Below are 19,519 nucleotides of genomic sequence, written 5' to 3'. Positions count from 1 at the left end.
AGAGCCACAGCAACTTGGGATCCGAGCCGCGTCTGTGACCTACACCACAGTTCACGGCAACGCCGGGTCGTTAACCCACTGAGCAAGGGCAGGGATCAAACCTGCAACCTCATGGTTCCTAGTCGGATTCGTTAACCACTGCGCCACAATGGGAACTCCTTATGGAAACTTTTCTTTCTGAAATACTTCTCACATTTTTAGAAATAATTTATATGGATTAGCAATTAAGAGCAATTCTCTCCTTTTTCTTTATTCTGATATAGGTTATCTGTATGTACACATTAATTCCTTGAGGGATATTTACTTAAAAAGGGCATTGAAGTGTTTTCTTCTATATTGAGTGTGTAAAAGCATTAATATCAACAAACATGTATGTGATCAGCCTTATTCTCACTGCCTTGTAGTGATGTGGACCCGACTGCTCCGATGGAGGAGGCCACAGCCGTGGACGAGTCCCTGTGCCCCCTGGAGGAGGAAGCTCCAGCCAAGTGAGTGCGTCATTCATTTTCTCCATTGGGTCGTTGGTCATTTTCTTAAAGATTTCTAAGAGCTCTTCATAGAGCAGGAAGCTCAGCCTTTTGTCAGATCACAGAAGGTTGACCTTCTTAATGTGCTCATGAGTAGTCAAACGGATTAATAATTCAGATAATCTAGCGAATGATTATGAATGGTAATTAATGGGTTCAATTCAGGGATCCTGCCCTGTGCCCGCAGCCTCTTTTCCATCAGCAGCCTGGACTGTGACAAGTCTCTTTCTCATCAGGACCCCCATCCTTTAGTCTTTATTCTTTCCCAGTCCCTCTTCCCTCTTTTCTCCATGGTCCATCTCTAGCCCCCTTGCCTAATCTTTAAACTCCTTTGCCCTTAGATCTTTTGACTTTGCCAGCAGAACCCACCTCCTGGGTGACCAGTAGCCATCTGCCTTCTCTCTGCCTGCACCCACAGGCTGAGCACTGAGAGTCACGCAGTGGGGTTGATGGGAACCCCTGCAAACTCCTGATCACCACATTCTGAAATGAGCCCCCGACACCTCCAAGCAATGCCTGTTTCACAGGTTTGCTCTTTCCCCCACCCGCTAAGATAACTAGGTCGTGTCTCCTCAAAGCCCTGACACCGTCCCCCACCTTTCCCTTCCCCATCCTCTCCAGACCCACACCTCCTCTTTCATTTTCTCGGTACAGCTTTGCCTCCAGTGTCACAGAGACATCAGGAGCCATCAGGTGGGACCTTCACCACTCCCAAAGATGCAAACCTCCTGCACCTGCATCCTGACCCCCTTCCCCTGTGGTAAAACAGAGGCGCCGTCTCTCTGCCTTTTCAGCCTCTGGATCCTGTTTCCTACTGACTTGACAGAAATCTCACCATTAGTTAGCTCCTTCTGCTTTAGGTACTCTTACCTCCTTCCTCCCACCTCGGGTCAAGCAACACTTTTCCACACTCAGTCTCTCCTGTTTTCAGCCTCTCGTTGCCCCTGCATCTCATTCAGCTGCCTTTTGCAGGGTTGTGGCCACGCCTTCATCTCCTCCCCTCTCACTTCATCCTCACTTTACTCCAGAGCTGGCTCTGTCCTCATTGCCCCGCATATCTTCAGACCTGACAGATGTTTCAGTCTGCATCTTTCTCGGCCTCTCAGAACAGTTGACTTTTCCAGCATATCCTAGAGACACTGCAAGTTGGTTCCAGACCATAACAATAAAAGGAATATCACAACAAAAAAAGGAATATCACAACAAAAAAAGTCACAGGATTTTTTTTTTTTTTTTTTTTTTTGGCTTCCCAGTGGCTATAAAAGTTACGCCTACACTGTACTGTAGTCTGTTAAGTGTGCCGTATGTCTAAAAAACTAGGTTCCAACTGCAGCGCGGTGGGATCAACAGCATCTTGGGAATGCTGGGACACAGGTTCAGTCCCCGGCCTGGCACAGTGACTTGAGGATCTGGCATTGCCGCAGCTATGACTTAGGTCACAACTGTGGCTGGGATCTGATCTCTGGCCCAGGAACTCCATATACCTCAGTGCAGCCAAAAAAGAAAAAAAAATGAAAAAACAATATACGTACTTTAATTTAAAAATTCTTGGAGTTCCTGTCATGGCGCAGTGGAAACGAATCCGACTGGGAACTGTGAGTTTGTGGGTTTGATCCCTGGCCTTGCTCAGTGGGTTAAGGATCCGGCATTGTCACTGCAGTGGCTCAGATTGCTACTGTGGCATGGGTTTGATCCGTGGCCCAGGAACTTCCACGTGCCGTGCCGTGGGCGTGGCCAAGAAATAAATAAATGTCGAGTTAGAGTTCCCCTTGTGGCTCAGGGGGTTAAGAATCCAGTTAGTTTCCATGGGGACTCGGGTTCGATCCCTGGACTTGCTCAGTGTGTTAAGGATCCAGCATTGCTGTGAGCTGTGGTGTAGGTTGAAGATGCAGCTTGGATCCCATTGCTGTGGCTGTGGTGTAGGCTGGCAGCTGTAGCTCCAATTGGACCCCTAGCCTGGAAACTTCCATACGCTGCAGGTGCAGCCCTAAAAAGAAAAAAAATGTCAACTTCTTCAGGGCTCTTTGTTTCTAGTGTCTCATGCCCTTACACCTTGAATTGTTATTTATCCCTAGACTCTAAATATTCACCTCTGCCTCCAACCTTCAACATGGGCTTCAAGCCTGTGTGTCCCTCTGCCACCTGGACACCTCCCTAGAGACATCCCAAATGCTCCTCGTGCTCAGCCTCAGCGTGGCCAGGACTAAGGACCACAAGTCCCAGGTCCTCATCAGGGGACCAGCATTGCTATCCATCCAGTTGCACAAACCAGAAACCTCAGAGTCATTCTTAAGATTTCCTCCTTTTTGACCCTCTGTCCCCAAAGTCCATTCTGTCACCCTGCCCTGAGGATGCTTATCTTTTTATATCTATTATCTCCACTCACCACTGCAGACTCAGCTACTGCTAGTGTTGTCTCACTGGAGCATCTAACCAGGCTCCCTGCATTCTCACCTCCTACCAACCTGTCTGCACACCAAAGCGACTTTCACACTGGTTTCTGATTGTCATGCCCCCATCCCTCAGTAAGACCCACTGTGGCTGCCCATCTTTTTTCTGTCCCTTGCCCTGACCTGCATGGTCCTGTGAGGTCTGGCCCCAGAAGAGCCCTCAAGTTCAGCCACTCCTGTGCCTTCTCGGGGTTCATCACGTGGCTTTGATGTCATGTTCCCAGCTCCTGTGCAACGCCTAGCAAAAAGCTTTTTTTTTTTTTTTTTTTTGTCTTTTTAGGGCCGAATCCACGGCATATGAAAGTTCCCAGGCTAGGGGTCAAATCGGAGCTGTAACAGTGTCCTCATGGATACTAGTCAGGTTTATTACTGCTGAGCCATGACGGGAACTCCCTAGCAAAGAGCTTTTGCAAGTACTGTTTTCTGGTTTTTTCTGTCCATCTCTTCCACACCCCCCCTTCACCTGTTTATTTAACTCTTTCTCACCTTCAGTTGCAGAGAGGAGGGTGTTCTATGGTTTAGAGCACAGACTCTGAGCCAGTGTTCTGGGTTCAAGTTCCAGGTCTGCCATTTAGTGGTTTGGGCAAGTTATTTAATCTTTCTATGCCTCAGTTCTCTTCATCTGTGAAATGGGTCTAATAACAGTACCTACATCAGAAGACCGTTGTAAGTATAGGTTGAGTGTACGTGTGTGTTACGAAGACTGCGGCCTGGTATGTAGTTAGTGCTATACAAATGTCTGCTATTATTATTTTTATTTTTATTTTTTTGTCTTTTCTACGGCCGCACCCATGGCATATGGAGGTTCCCAGGCTAGAGGTCCAATTGGAGCTGGAACCTCCAGCCTACACCACAGTCACAGCAATGCAGGATCCAATCTGCATCTGTGACCTATACCACAGCTCATGGCGATGCCGGATCCTTAACCCACTGAGCAAGGCCAGGGATTGAACCCGCAACCTCATGGTTCCTAGTCGGATTCATTAACCACTAAGCCACAACAGGAACTCCAAATATCTGTTATTATTATTGTTACTTATTACAAGAGTGAAAATGCTGCTATGATTGATGGTTGTGAATGCAAAACAACTAAGAAACTTATTTATTATTATGCAAAACAACTAAGAAACTTATTTAAAGAAATAGATTAACAGTTAATATGAATATTTGCACAGTGAGTTAACTAAGGAAATAGATCAACAGTGTATATGAATGTTGAGAAAGTGAGTTAACTAGATACCTTCAGGAAAAATCAGTTTCTTTTTGACCCAATAAACCATTTTGATAAATTTAGGTAATATAAAGCAGAATAATAGTAAATGATAGCATAATTGTCATCTTTTGAATTGATTGAGATACCTCAACATTCATAGCTATTAGACAAAATACTTGTTTCAACTAACTAATCAGTTATTCTAAAGGATAAAATAATACTGAGTGTTTTGGTGGCAGTCTCCTTCTCTGCACTATCCTGGTGGAGCTAGTTGGCAGGTCTCCCTCTGCTGAGCGGAATGGGCAGTGAGCCACAGCTAGGACTGCAGAAACTGCAGTGCCCAGCACCTGCAGCCTGGGTGCCAGCCATGCTGAGAAATTCCTGTTCCCACACTGCCTTGTCAAATTTCAAAATTACTACTAACATTTCCAATAACACGGTTACATTTTTTAATAATTGCAAAATTAGGCTTGTATATACATCCTAAGACAGAGATGCTCTGTGATCTCGGTTGTGCCTGGGTATCGATCTAACACCCAAGCTTTCAGCATGCAGCCATAGCATCCATCAAGGGCACCTCCTGAATGTGCACGTGTCAGTTTAGAACTTCTTGGCAGGTGAATTTAATGTACTCTCACGTAGTGTTCAAACCTGCACCCCAAAGCAAGTACATTTTCTTCGAACTGGACACCTTTTGTTGACAATGCTATGTGCCAGGCCCCTCCTTCCACATTTCATTACAGAAGTTTGACGTGTTCCTTGTCACGTGGTGTTCTAATGTCTGGGGATACCTGTGACAGCTTCCCTTGTTTTGCTTTGAGGATAAATCCAACATTTATTGAGTAGTTGTTGTGTGCCAGGAACTGCTCTAAAACCTTCCGTGGCTTAAGCCAGTTTAACCCTCTGCTGCCCATGAAGGAGAATTACTAATAATTGTTCATTATTCTCATGCTGAGACATATAGGTTAAATAACTTGCAGTAAGCGGCAGAGGCAGGAATTGAACCAGGTACTGTAGCACAACCATTCATGTTCTTTACTGAATGGTAGGAATGGTTAAAAGTGCCATTTAGGAGTTCCCATCGTGGCTCAGTGGTTAATGAATCCGACTAGGAACCACGAGGTTGCAGGTTCAATCCCAGGCCTCCTTCAGTGGGTTAAGGATCTGGCGTTGTCCTGAGCTGTGGTGTAGGTTGCAGACATGGCTTGGATCCCGAATTGCTGTGGCTGTGGTGTAGGCCGGCAGCTACAGTTCCGACTGGACCCCTAGCCTGGGAACCTCCATATGCTGTGGGCACGGCCCTAGAAAAGATAAAAAGACGAAAAAAAAAAAAAAAGATGACAAAAGTCTCAAGGGAAAATTGGAATGAAGAAAACTCCATATGAAAATGTATCAAAATTAAAAAGATTAAAAAGTACCATTTATTTACTTATTTTTTTACTTTTTATTTGTTTTATTATAGTTTATTTATGATGTTCTGTCAATTTCTGCTGTACAGCAAAGTGACCCAGTCATACACGTATATATGTGTGTGCATATATATATATATATGTATTCTTTTCTCGCATTATCCCCCGTCATGTTCCAGCGCAAGTGACTAGGTATGGTTCCCTGTGCTGTACAGAAAAGTGCCAACCTGATACTAAGAACTGAAGATGGGATAAGAGGTACGGCCTTGAAAAGACAAAAAAAAAAAAAGACCAAAAAATAAAATAAAATAAATAAATAATCCTATGAGAAGAGAAGAATGAGGAAGCATTATTACAAAATATCTGCAGTGAATTATTTTTTATTGGCATTTGTTTCTGAGTGTATTTCCTTACACAATGAGGATTATTATGTATTGAATTTTCTTAAAGCAGGACCATACCTCTTCAGAAATTTTATAGCAGATATATGAGGCACTAAAAGTTTGTCATGCAATTCATTTCCTTTGGAAGGAAGTGGGAGGTATTATTTACATGTTAGGTTAGATCTTAGATCCACTTGCCCCTGTTGAGTATTCAAGTGAGTGAAGGTTTATGTCTAGAACCCACTTTGCTTTGATTCACTTGATTAGGTAAAAAGGTACTGCCTGAATGGAAGTTTGGACATTGGAATTGATATTTGTATGTTTCCTCTGTCCATTTCTTGACCATGTTCCATCTAAGCATATTTTCCTGCCCTCTTATTCCCAAAGTAGCACAGAGGTTGAATGTGGGCTTTGGAGATAGAAGGATTGGATGTGAAATTTGGCTTTTTCATTTATATGTTAGCTGTATGACCTCTTTTCTCGATTCTTACCTGTAAAATGGAGTTATTAATTTTAACTTACCTGTGGGATTGTCATGGGTGGATTAATGTAAAGCACTTTGATTAGCATCTGGCACCTTGTAAACATACAGTAAATGTTAGCATTATTGTCCCATTTGTTTGTAAATATATTGCACAAATCTTTAACCATCAGATTTGTGTACAGCATTGTTCATATTACAAGTCGTAGATTTGACACCTTATATCTATAAGCAGCTTTGATGGAAAATTATCTCCTATGACTTTTCATCATAAATCAAGACCTGTGAAGGGCTTTGAATTACTCACAGGGTGTGTGTGTTAAATTTAGAGGGATAGCAGTTACAATGCTTTTCTGTTAGATATACACTTGCCTTAGTCCTTCCTAGAACTGAGGAGTGCGTTATATTCCTGTTGAATATCATATCTAAACATAAAGAACAAGAACAAAAAAGCACAAGGCGTGTAAGGAATGCAGCCCTCTAGTGATACACAGACAAGTCTGTGCAATTCAGAGTAGAGCACCTGCTACAAGCGATTCCTCCACAGAAGTGATCAGCCTGACACAGTACAGACACCCTCTGTGCATTCTCCTTCCTCACCTACCACGTCAACAAGCCCTCTGCCTCTCACTATTCATTTTCAGGAAATAAGAAAAAACTACGCTGGAACTGGCTTGCACCAAGGTGTTAACAGCCAATTGTTAAATTTTCGAAACACAGTCATTGAAAATGAAATTATGTCAACCTAGAATTTATAATGTTAAAACAAAGGTAATAACTCCTTGCAACTCACGGTATCCTAATTATTGCAGCGCATTTTACCTTTCCCTATGTACTTAAAGTTACTTACCCCACTTGTATGTGTACAGTGGAAATACTACATATTGGTGTACTACTGCACATCTCTTCCCAATTCTTTGTTCAGTGATGTCACACTGATGTCACATTGGTAGCTTCAGATCCTCCAAGGTGGAATATATTTACACCACAGAAACTAGCAAGTGCGAGAGATCCAGGTTTTTTCCTCCCTGAGACCCAGATGTTAAATATTTACCAGCACACCACTGCCTGCAGGGATGCAATCAATAAAATTCTGACTCTGGGAAACTCTTTGGACAAATGACCCAGCTTTTTCTTATTTCCTGAAAGTGAATAGTGAGAGGCAGAGGGGTGATCAAATTCAGGTTCAACTTTATGGCACGATTATTTCATAGGTTGTGGAAGGCCTCCGATCATCATTGCCTTTATCCATTAATCATTAGGACTGCTAAGTAGTGGTAGTCTAATTCTGTCATTCTTTCTTCATTTAGTAGCTGAGATGACCTATAAAGAAACACTTACCTATGGAGTTCTTGTGGCGCAGTGGTAATAAACCTGAGTAGCATCCATGAAGATGCTGGTTTTATCCCTGGCCTTGCTCAGTGGGTTAAGGATCTGGCGTTGCCGTGAGCTGTGGGGTAGGCTGACAGCTGCAGCTCTGATTTGACCCCTAGCCTGGGAACTTCTATATGCCTCAGGTGTGGCCCTAAAAACACACACACACACACACACACACACACACACACAAACTTTTTTAAACAATTTGATTATACTGAGGTATAAATTCATTTAGAAAAGGAAGAATAAGTAAAAGGTACATTTTACTTTTAATTTACTCATTTTCAGAATAAGGAGCTGGTTTCCTCGGGTCCTTCAAGGGTGCCAATGCCTTTTTTTTTTTTTTTTTTTTTTTTTTTTTTTTTTTTTTTTTTTTTTTTGCTTTTTAGGGCCACACCTGAGGCATATGGAGATTCCCAGGCTAGGGGTCCAATCAGAGCTACAGCTGCCGGTCTACATCACAGCCACAGCAACGCAGCATCCTTAACCCACTGAGCAAGGCCAGGGATCGAACCTGTAACCTCATGGTACCTAGTCAGATTCATTTCCACTGAGCCATTGACAGGAGCTCCTGATGACTTTTTTTAAAGCATTGTTATAAACTTGGAGATTTAAGCATATTTGATGTGTTTTAATCCACTGAGTTTTTATGCTTATGGGTGCTTATACTGACCCCATTTTTTTGATTCTTGATCCTTTTGACACATGTTCAGTGTTCTTTGTTTACTTGCTTTCTGGTAAGACACGTTTTAGACTCATCATCTAAACTTCAATCTTCATACCTTATACTGAGCCATTTTTTCCGTGGAGCTAGAGTCCTATAATAGAATATGGGGTTTTGGTTTGTTTGTTTTGTCTTCTTAGGGCCACACCCACGGCATATGGAAATTCCCAGGCTAAGAGTCAAATTGGAGTTGCAGCTGCCGGCCTAGGCCACAGCCACAGCAACACCAGATCTGAGCCGCATCTGTGACCTACACCACAGTTCACAGCAATGCCGGATCCTTAACCCACTGAGCGAGGTCAGGAATCAAACCCACATTCTCATGGATACTAGTTGGGTTCATTTCCCCTGAGCCACAAAGGGAACTCCTAGAATATGGGATTTAGAGACTACAGTCTGGTCACTAGGAGGACTCACTGCTATTAGGTTCTTGACTGTTTCTAGGACATTTAAATGGACATAGCTGAGAAATAAACACACACATTTTTTTTTCTTCATACACATTTTTAAGATAAAATATTTATGAGCTCACTCAGTATTTCCACTTGAAATTTAGGAATACAAAATTTTCAGCTAAACTTTCTTATCTTTTTTTTTTTTCCTCTTTTTTTTCTATGCTGAAAATCCTAGTTGTCAGTAACATCACACTATTACTTATTTGCTACACACACAATAGTCACAAATAACAGCACCAGCACTACCACCAATGGTATGATTCTTAAAAAGTTATATATAGAGAAATGAATAATCAAATTTGTATTTTAAAAGGTACTTCACTTTCTTCTGATGCTTTTATCACCAATCTGATACACAGGCTAATTTGATTAATTTTGCTTCCAAGTTTTAGAGATTGAATTTTAATTTAAATCCGTCTTATAATTATGTAAAATATTTACATGTTTCCAAAGTGTGACCTGTTAAAGCATAATATTTTCCAACTAGTTTCTATTCCTATTCGAGCCCTATTTTATATTACATTAAAAAAAAATAAAATAAAACCTGTATGTAGGGAGTTCCCGTTGAGGCTCAGTGGATTACAAACCCAACTAGCATCCATGAGGATGCGGCTTTGATCCCTGGCCTCACTCAGTGGATTGAGGATCTGGCACTGCTGTGAGCTGTGGTATAGGTCACAGACACAGTTCAGATCCTGCATTGCTGTGGCTGTGGCATAGGCCTCAGATGTAGCTCCGATTCAACCCCTAGTCTGGGAACTTCCATATGCCACACATGTGGGCAACCCCCCCAAAAAACCACCTATATAATATATATGCTTGTATGTCTTCTTTTTTCTTAGGTAAATGGTAACATACATTCCACTTGACCCTGCTTTTTCATCGGTATATCCAGGAGATGCTTCCTAGCAATATATATATATATTTCTCATTCCTTTTTAGCTGCTCAATATTCATGTTTAGTAGCCATAATTTTTCCACCAAATTCATCTCCAGATGACTTTGGGTTGTTTCCAGTATTTCAGTATTACGGATCTCAGTGTCTTCTTATATTTTTGCTAATATACGTTTGGCATATGTTTTAATATTAGTATTAGTATTAAATAGTTTTCCAACATTTTATTGTAGAGAATTTCAAACCCAGCAGAGTTAAAAGAATTTTACAGTAAATACCTATATCTACCACCTCAACTGATATGAAATTTATTTATTATGAAATGTACCAAAATAAGTGTCCATTCATGGTTTTGCCAAATGCATAGTTTTTAGTTGGGTCATTTCTTTTTATTGAGCTCTAAGCATTCTTTATGTATTTTAGATCGAAGTCCCTTATGAGATATATGATTTGCAAATATTTTCTCCTGTTTGGTGAGTTGTCTTTCCACTTTCTTGATCATGTCCTTTTGCAGCAGAGAAGTTTTCAGTTTGGGTGATGTCCAGTTTATTTACTTTTTCTTTTGCTTCTGGTGCTTTTGGTATCATATATAAGAAACCATTGCCTAATCCAAAGTTATGAAGGATCATGCCTGTGTTTTCTTGTAAGAGTTTTATTCCTTCAGCTCTTGTATATATGGTGTGAGGTAGCGGTCCAGCTTAATTCAAAGGAAAAAGAATAGTCTCTCCCACAAATGGTGCTGGAAAAACTAGATATCCACAATCAAAAGAATGGTCTTTCACGCTGTGGTTGAAAAAAATTAATTGATTGTAAATATGAGGGCTTATTTCTGGACTTTGAATTCTGTTCCACTGATCTCTGTGTCTGTCTTCTGTAAAAAAAAAAAAAAAAAAAAAAATTCATGAAATTTGAGAAGAATATTTATAGAAGTAAGCATTTGTGACCCATTGTGACTCTGTTCATGGTTTCCTATTATTTTGTCTCAATAACGTCTCCCATTTTTTTCTACAATAATCTCATATTGTGTGTAATGCCACATGGCAGGGAGTACCTGGTGGTACAGTGTGATGTTAATGTCACTGGAATGGTGATGTTTCCATTGTTGAAAGACTGCTTTGAACACAAACAGGAAGTATCTTCTGTTGGCAGCGATGGCATAAAGTGATAAAAATAAAATAAGGAAGCTTATGGTTGAGACATTTGCCTACCTTATTGCTTTATTGACTGATTGATTGCTTTTTAGGGCCGCACCCGTAGCATGTGGAAGTTCTAGGGGTGGAATCCAAGCGACAGCTGCTGGCCTACACCACAGCCACAGCAATGCAGGATCCGAACCACATCTGTGACCTACACCACAGCTCACAACAACACCGGATCCCCGACCCAATGCATGAGGCCAGGGATCAAACCCGAATCCTCAAGGGACACTAGTGGGATTTGTTTCCACTGCCCCACAACTGGAACTCCCTCCTACCTTATTTAGATTTGAGAGGCAGTACCGTGAAAATATGTTAAACTAATGGTTATGACTTTCTCTTTGGGATAGTAGACATCTCGGTCCAATGAAAAATTGTTCTTTATGATTGTACTTCTTTATAGAGTTCCTGACTTGGAGGTAGAAGAAGAAAACCAAGTTCAAGAGATGACCCTAGATGAGTGGAAAAATCTTCAAGAACAGACCAGACCAAAGCCTGAATTTAACATCCGGAAACCTGAGTCCACTGTCCCTTCCAAAGCAGTGGTGATACACAAGGCCAGATATAGAGATGATGTAAGCATGATGTTTTGTACCTAGAGGTAATCTGCACTGTTACCTTATTGGAAATGAAATGGGCTTTTCCACTTCTGGTTTTAAAATGGATCATTAGTAGCTGGCGTTCTTATTTCTACCGAAGCGTAGTCAGATGATATGTGCTGAATTGTATTTTTATTGCTTATTAAGAAAAGAATTGGTGGAAGTCCCCTGGTGGCTCAGTGGGTTAAGGATCTGCTGTTGTCACTGCCGTGGCTCAGGTCGCTGCTGTGGCCCAGATTTGACCCTTGGCCTGGGAACTTCCACATGCCATGGGCCAAAGAGAAAAGAAACAGGAAAAAAATTGAAAAAGAATTGACCCATTGAGGAGTTCCCGTCGTGGCGCAGTGGTTAACGAATCCGACTAGGAACCATGAGGTTGCGGGTTCGATCCCTGCCCATGCTCAGCGGGTTAAGGATCTGGCATTGCCGTGAGCTGTGGTGTAGGTCACAGACGTGGCTCGGATCCCGCGTTGCTGTGGCTCTGGCATAGGCTGGCGGCTACAGCTTGGATTCGACCCCTAGCCTGGGAACCTCCATATGCCATGGGAGCAGCCCAAGAAAAGGCAAAAAGACAAAAAAAAAACAAGAATTGACCCATTGATACTTAATCCAAAGCAGTTATAGTGACAGTGCATTTTTCTGCTACCCCCTGCCCCCACTAAGATCTGTGCTAAGACTGTGCACATACTGTATGTTTTGGCTGCATTTCAGTTTTGTCTCAGAAGAGGTATAGGATGTTTCTGGAACAATACCATTTCAGAGGATATCTACTCTGCATTGTTATGATTAGATTACCTTCAGGTTTTTTTTTGTTTGTTTTCGGTTTTTTTGTTTTACTTTTTAGGGCCACACATGAAAGTTGCCAGGCTAGGGGTCAAATCGGAGCTGCAACTGCTGGCTTACACCACAGCCACAGTGACGTGGGACCTGAGCCACATCTACGACCTACACCATAGCTCACGGCAATGCCAGATCCTTAACCCGCTGAGTGAGGCCAGGGATTGAACCTGCATCCTCATGGATACTAGTTGGGCTTGCTACTGCTGAGCCACGACAGGAACTTCCCCAATTTTTTTTTTTTTTTAAGTATAGTCAGTTTACAGTATTTTGTTAGTTTCAGGTGTACAGGAAAGTAATTCTAGTTTTTCACAGTTCTAATTTTTTCCCTTTTTGGGGGGCAGCACCTGTGGCACATGGAGGTTCCCAGGCTGGGGGGTACAATCAGAGGTGTAGCCACTGACCTACACCACAACCACAGCAACACCAGATCCCCAACCCACTGAGCAAGACCAGGGATCGAACCTGTGTCCTCATGGATGACCTAGTCAGTTTTGTTTCCACCACGCCACAACAGGAATTCCTCACATTTCTAATTCTTAATAAGAGCACTTAATCAGAACTTGTTGATCATTTGAAACTGTTCAGATTTGGTGAAGCCTTACCTCTGTTATGGCAGCAGCTTTGCTCCCTCGACCTAACAGCTGAAACTCACCAGAGGAGCCCAGAGGCTCTGGGCACCCCCTCAGGCACTGCTGTCACGTCCAGCTATCTGGCTGGCTGTCAGGAGAGCTTGCTGGTTCCTCTCTTTTGTGAGGGTCCAATTTTACGTGGTTCATGTTCAGCTCTTTATTGGCAGCTTCAGCTCTGAAAATATCTTTAGCATATATTGACAAGGATGGTCAGCAAGTTATTTAATCACATTCTAGTTAAGTTCCTGAACTTAAGACTATACTGAGGGAGTTCTTGGCATGGCTCAGTGGTAATGAACCTGACTAGTATCCACGAGGATGGGGGTTCGATCCCTGGCCTTGCTCAGTGGGTTAAGGATGTGGTCCTGCCGTGAGCTGTGGTGTAGGTCACAGACACTGCTCAGATCTTCCGTGGCTGTGGCTGTGGTGTAGGCCTGCAGCTGCAGCTCCGATTCGACCTCTGGCCCAGGAACTTCCATGTGTCACGGGCACGGCCCTAAAAAGAAGAAAAAAAAAAAAAAAAAAAAGTGCACTGACGCATTCCAGTTTTAAAATTTTTGCATCATTCAGTCACAGCCATTTATCTCCATACCAGTCTCAAGGACGGTGAAGAGCAAAGTCTTCTATTCTGGTGGCTATGATATTATTCACTGATTTTTCCATCCAGAACTCAGGGGTTTTCGTCTATGTAAATTTGTCTGTGTTCCCATTGACACTTTGCTTAGTTATATTCTTGGAATGAATACTGTGATTAGGGGTCGCTGATGACACAGGATGTCCTCCCACCTCCTGTTCAGTCCGTCCAACCTCTGAGGGTCTAACTACTAAGTTTTTTGTTTTTTGGTTTTTTTTTTTTATTTTTTTTAATTACTCAAATGAATTTATCACATCTGTATAACTACTAAGTTTTGAGCTGTTCCACTAGCAATGGCTTTTTGTACATGCACGAGGCCAGAGTCTTACTCTGTGGGAAAGCTCTGTGAGGTCGTTTTGCAAGTCCAGTGGCCAGTTGGGTTGGTTCTTTTCCCACCTGCCTTCTTCTTTTTCACTCTGGGGCAATGTAAACAAAGCGCTGCCTGAAACAAAGGTGCTGTCAGGATGTGAAATGCGCAGCTGTTCTAGGTAAAAATAGAAGCTGCTCTTCCTTAATCCACACCAGATTCATCCTCCCCAGCTCCAGAGGATCCCTGGAATCTTTGAAGCGACTGGATTAGCTGAGTCATCGAGCTTGGACTCCGTGAGGCACACATCTTTGGTACTTTTTAATCCTAACGGCATTGAAGATTTGAGCCAGGAATTGTTCCTAAAGCAGAAGCCAAATCTTGGGGTCACTAGTTCACTTTGTTCTAGAAACCCTAAGAGACAAAGGCACTAGAATAATACCCCTGTTTGTACGGAGCTGTGGTGTGTGTGAGGTTCAGACCTCGCAGCAGCCCATGAAGAGCTGGGCCCTTAAGGCACTTCAGCCAGACTGTTCGTTCATGCTGCTTTTCACTGCAAGTTGTCCCTTCTCTCGGGAAAGGCTGCCACCTCCCTGCCGAAGTGCCCTGACAGCCAGTTGTTTTCTGAACCAGGCAGTGGTTTATTATGTTGCCTTATTATTTTTTGTGTGTGTGTTTACCATGTTGCCAGAGCGCCAGCATCCCTGAATTGTATTTTCCACCTTTTTAGCTTTAAGAGTCCATCCACGTAAGGCCTTCTTTATTTTAACCTGAAACTTTTTTTTTTTTTTTTGCTTTTTAGGGCCCCACCCATGGCATATGAAGGTTCCCAGGCTAGGGCTCTAATCGCAGCTATAGCAGCCGGCCTACACCACAGCCACAGCAACACCAGATCCGAGCTGCATTTGCGACCTACACCACAGCTCACGGCAATGCCGGATCCTTAACCCACTGAGCAGGGCCAAGGATCGAACTTGCAACCTCATGGTTCCTAGTCAGATGCGTTTCCGCTGCACCATGACGGGAACTCCATTAACCTGAAACTTTGAAGGGGACACAGGTGTTAATCATGAAGCATGAAGGGAATACATGGCCAAAAGGGCTTGATGTACTTGGGGAGATTTGAGTCTGTTTGCTGCACCAGCGGTAGGGATGTTTAACCTCACAGCACTTTGGAGATTCTTCTCCACAATCATTGGCTTTTTTTTTTGTTTGTCTTTTTGCCTTTTCTTGGGCCGCTCCCACAGCATATGGAGGTTCCCAGGCTAGGGGTTGAATCCAAGCTGTAGCCGCCAGCCTACGCCAGAGCCACAGCAACGCGGGATCCGAGCCACGTCTGTGACCCACACCTCAGCTCACGGCAACACCGGATCGTTAACTCACTGAGCAAGGCCAGGGATCGAACCCGCAACCTCATGGTTCTTAGTCGGATTCATTAACTACTGCGCCACAACGGGAACTCTAATCATTGGCATGTTTTCTGTAGGTTTATGTTTTACTTAGAAGTGGGAGCTTTCCTTTGTTTTGCTCATATATTAGGAATTGAAGCCAAGTCAAATTTGGAGGAGTTTTATTTACTATAGTTTTCTTTTAACAAGAGACAGAACTTATTTGACCTCTTACAGTGAAATGCACTTTCTCAGAGATTTTTTTTTTTTTTTTTTTTGTCTTTTCTATGGCTGCACCTGTGGCACATGGAGATTCTCAGGCTAGGGGTCCAATCAGAGCTGTAGCCTCCAGCCTACGCCAGAGCCACAGCAACATGGGATCCAAGCTGTGTCTGCACCCTACACCACAGCTCACGGCAACACCATATCCTTAACCCACTGAGCAAGGCCAGGGATCGAACCCGCAACCTCATGGTTCCTAGTCGGATTTGTTAACCACTGAGCCACGACGAGAACTCCTCAGAGAATTTTATCTAAAGCAGTTCTTTAAAAGCAGCTGGAATTTTTTTCTTGGTAGCAGCCCTCAGATAATCATACTGTTGTTTACTGTAAATCATCCAGTTTTTAACATACGGTATTTGTACAGTCAGCACCCACGTTGAAAGGAGTTTCTCCATCAAGTTCTATTCTAGGAAGATGGTTTTCCTTATTTCTCAAAATGACATTTGTGAACAAATAAAACAAAAGGCGGAAACTAAAACTTTTTAAATCTCAGCAAAATACAGTTAGATTTAAAATATTTCTATGACTGATGTTAGTCATGTCAAATCTTTTTTTTTTTTTTTTTTTTTTTTTTGCCTTTTAGGGACACACCTGCGGCATACGGAAGTTCCCAGGCTAGGGGTCTAATCAGAGCTAGAGATGCCAGCCCATGCCACAGCCACAGCCACAGCAGATCCGATCCGCATCTGCAACCTACACCACAGCTCACAGCAACACCGGATCCTTAACCCACTGAGTGAGGTCAAGAATCGAACCCACAACCTCATGGTTCCTAGTCGGAGTCCTTTCTGTGTACCACAACGGGAACTCCTCAAGTCTTACTTCTCAATGTGCCAAACTGCTAGAAATTGGGTCTCGCTGGAAGTAAGTGCAAAGATGTTAACAAATCCGACTAGGAACCATGAGGTTGCGTGTTCGGTCCCTGCCCTTGCTCAGTGGGTTAAGGATCTGGCGTTGCCGTGAGCTGTGGTAAAGGTTACAGACGTGGCTCGGATCCTGCGTTGCTGTGGCTCTGGTGCAGGCCAGCAGCTACAGCCCCGATTTGACCCCTAGCCTGGGAACCTCCATATGCCGCGGAAGCGGCCCTAGAAAAGTCAAAAAGACAAAAAAAAAAAAAAAAAAGATGTTTGAATTAAGACTGTGAGCATGAGAACATGTAGCCACATTTTGCACACACACACACCCCCACACTGCTGTCCTGCACCCGCCCCCACTGGAAGCAGAGCTGTAGCACCCTCTCCCCGCCGTGTCCCCCCTCTCCAAGCTGGGCACATGTCCACAGAGACGGTGCTTGTGTTGTGTGTTCTAGATGGTAAAGGATGACTATGAGGATGATGCCCATGTTTTCCGGAAAGCGGCCAACGACATCACATCCCAGCTGGAGATTAACTTTGGTAACCTCCCTCGTCCCGGGCGTGGAGCCAGAGGTGGCACCCGGGGAGGCCGGGGAAGGATCAGAAGGGCAGAAAACTACGTCCCCAGAGCAGAAGTGGTGGTAAGTGTTTGCATTCTAAACCCTGGCTGGGGGAGTTCCTGTCGTGGCGCAGTGGTTATTGAATCTGACTAGGAACCATGAGGTTGTGGGTTCGATCCCTGGCCTTGCTCAGTGGGTTAAGGACCCCGCATCGCCGTGAGCTGTAGTGTAGGTCGCAGACGCGGCTCGGATCCCACGTTGCTGTGACTCTGGCGTAAGCCAGTGGCTACAGCTCCAATTTGACCCCTAGCCTGGGAACCTCCATATGCCTCGGGAGCAGCCCTAGAACAGGCAAGAAAAAAAGAAAAAAAAAAAAAAAAGACAAAAAAATAAAATAAAATAAACCCTGGCTGGTTTCTGAAGTGAGAGGATGAGGATGCCCTGGGCCCACACAGTCCCACTTTAGAGGATTATCAAGTTCAGCCTGATCTAAGTAGAGGAAGTTCTTCCTTCTCTACTTGGAGTGGGCCTGATGTTGGAGTGTTTGAAATGGCCATGTCAGCCTCCTGGACATCAGGTGGATAAAGGCCATTGTGTGGCCCACGGTCTCCCAGGAAGTCCACGGTCTACCACAAATGCACACGCAGAACTGGAGAAAAATTCACACATCTGCATTGGAAATAGATCCCCAGACTTGGGATTGAATCAGATCCACTGAGGGTTGCATACCGTCGTCCAAAGATCTGCCCTGTGCCCTTAGGATGGTTTCAGGGCAGGCAGAATCCTTCCTCCAGCTTCAAGGGCAAATTCTCCCCTCACCCCAGTCTTCAGCCAACACTGCTCTACTTCTTGAACAGACCAGCATGTTTCTTACCTCCACAGGGCCTTTTTGCACCTGCTGGCCCTTCTCTCACCCCTTTGCCTGCTTACCTTGAACAGACCAGCCTCCCTTCCTCAGACGAGGCTTCTGGATCAGATCAGAGCAGAGCGGGTCACAGGAGGGAGGCGCCCTTCCATGGCCCCACTGTGGGGTCTGTGCCGCTCGTGGCTGCAGCTCAGAGGCAGGGCCTACCCCCTTTCACGTGCCCCTGTCGCTCTTCTCTTCCCACCAGGACCCCTCTCCCGTGTTTCGGCTGCCACCTCCAACCCCCATCAGCTCCTCCACCGTGAGCGCGGCCAGGGCTGTGCCCAAGGGGGAATGGGCACAATGACAGCTGTTTTCCCCACATCTCTTTTTCAGACACAAGATGTCGCTCCAAACCCAGATGACCCTGAAGACTTTCCTGCTCTGGCATGAGCGCCCGATTTCCTTGGCCACATCCAACAGCACTGGCCAACCTACCAAGAAGACTTCTCTTGCTCTGGGGAAGAGAGTCAGACTCTAAGAACAATAGATGTTGCTTTTTCCCGTGTAGTTTGAATTCCTTGCACTTCTTTGACCTGGGCTTTGGGGGTCGGGGCGGGCATAGGGATTTCTCCAGATGCTAGAGAGCAGCAGTTCCAGTCAGGGGTGAGTCTGGCACTTTCCCAAGAAGATGAGAATGGGGATTATTTTTGTACGTCAGGACCTCCAGGTGAAGTTCAGAAATAATGTTTAAAATATGTATATAAAGATTGTATTGGAGCCTCCACCGAAGCATGGAGCATAAAGCGAAGTTGTAAAATAGAATCTTTCGAGACCACTGAGTGAGTGGTGCAGCTCTCAGAAGGCCGAGTCCTTCAGTATTAGCAAATATACCTATAACTCGGACCATCCATTTAAAGCAGCCACAGCCTAGTCTTCAGAGCCCAAGAACTTACAGTACAGTTGTATTTACTGTGCACTTGTCCATGTTACACGCTCCTGGAATTTTCCGGTTTTCACTTCACCCGTCATTTGAAAGAGCCACTGTGCCGTCGCTGGTGACCACTGTGGCATCCGGGAAAGCACTGATTTTGTTTTCAAGGTGATTTAAAACTACCTCGTGGTTTCTGTGTGTATGTGCACACACATACGCTCACACACACGCTGAGAGTATCGATGTGCGTATTTCGTGCTCGGGTGGTTCCTGAGGATGCGTGTGAAGTCTGTGATTTTTTAAGTCATGCTCTTTAGCCCACTGAGCAAATGAAAAAGCATCCCGGCAAGAGTGTTGCCATTTAACACCTTATCCTCTTCTCCCCGGAAACTAATGTCGGATTGGACACTTGTATACAAAGGCCCCCTCTGTCCGTGTCCTGGACAGAGGGCAGGACTTGTAAATAAGTAGTATTTATTGAACACCTACCTGCCGTTTTTCTCACTCAGTCCTTGCACCACATGTCTTGCCTTTGGAA

General features: G+C 44.1%; 1 protein-coding gene across 1 annotated transcript in view; it reads left to right on the top strand.

Moving 5' to 3' along the window:
* HABP4 (hyaluronan binding protein 4) overlaps positions 1–18,617 on the top strand; it is a 36,588-nt gene extending 17,971 nt beyond the window's left edge. The window contains 4 exon segments of the mRNA NM_001244681.1: positions 405–488; positions 11,514–11,685; positions 17,099–17,284; positions 18,444–18,617. Of these exon segments, the coding sequence (NP_001231610.1) occupies positions 405–488; positions 11,514–11,685; positions 17,099–17,284; positions 18,444–18,500 (499 nt within the window). The 3' untranslated portion in view covers positions 18,501–18,617.

The sequence above is a fragment of the Sus scrofa genome, chromosome 10 (genome assembly GCF_000003025.6).
Source record: "Sus scrofa isolate TJ Tabasco breed Duroc chromosome 10, Sscrofa11.1, whole genome shotgun sequence".
NCBI classification, from domain to species: domain Eukaryota; kingdom Metazoa; phylum Chordata; class Mammalia; order Artiodactyla; family Suidae; genus Sus; species Sus scrofa.
The sequence above is the reverse complement of the archived record's forward strand: the minus strand, read 5'-3'. Positions and strand labels throughout refer to the sequence as shown.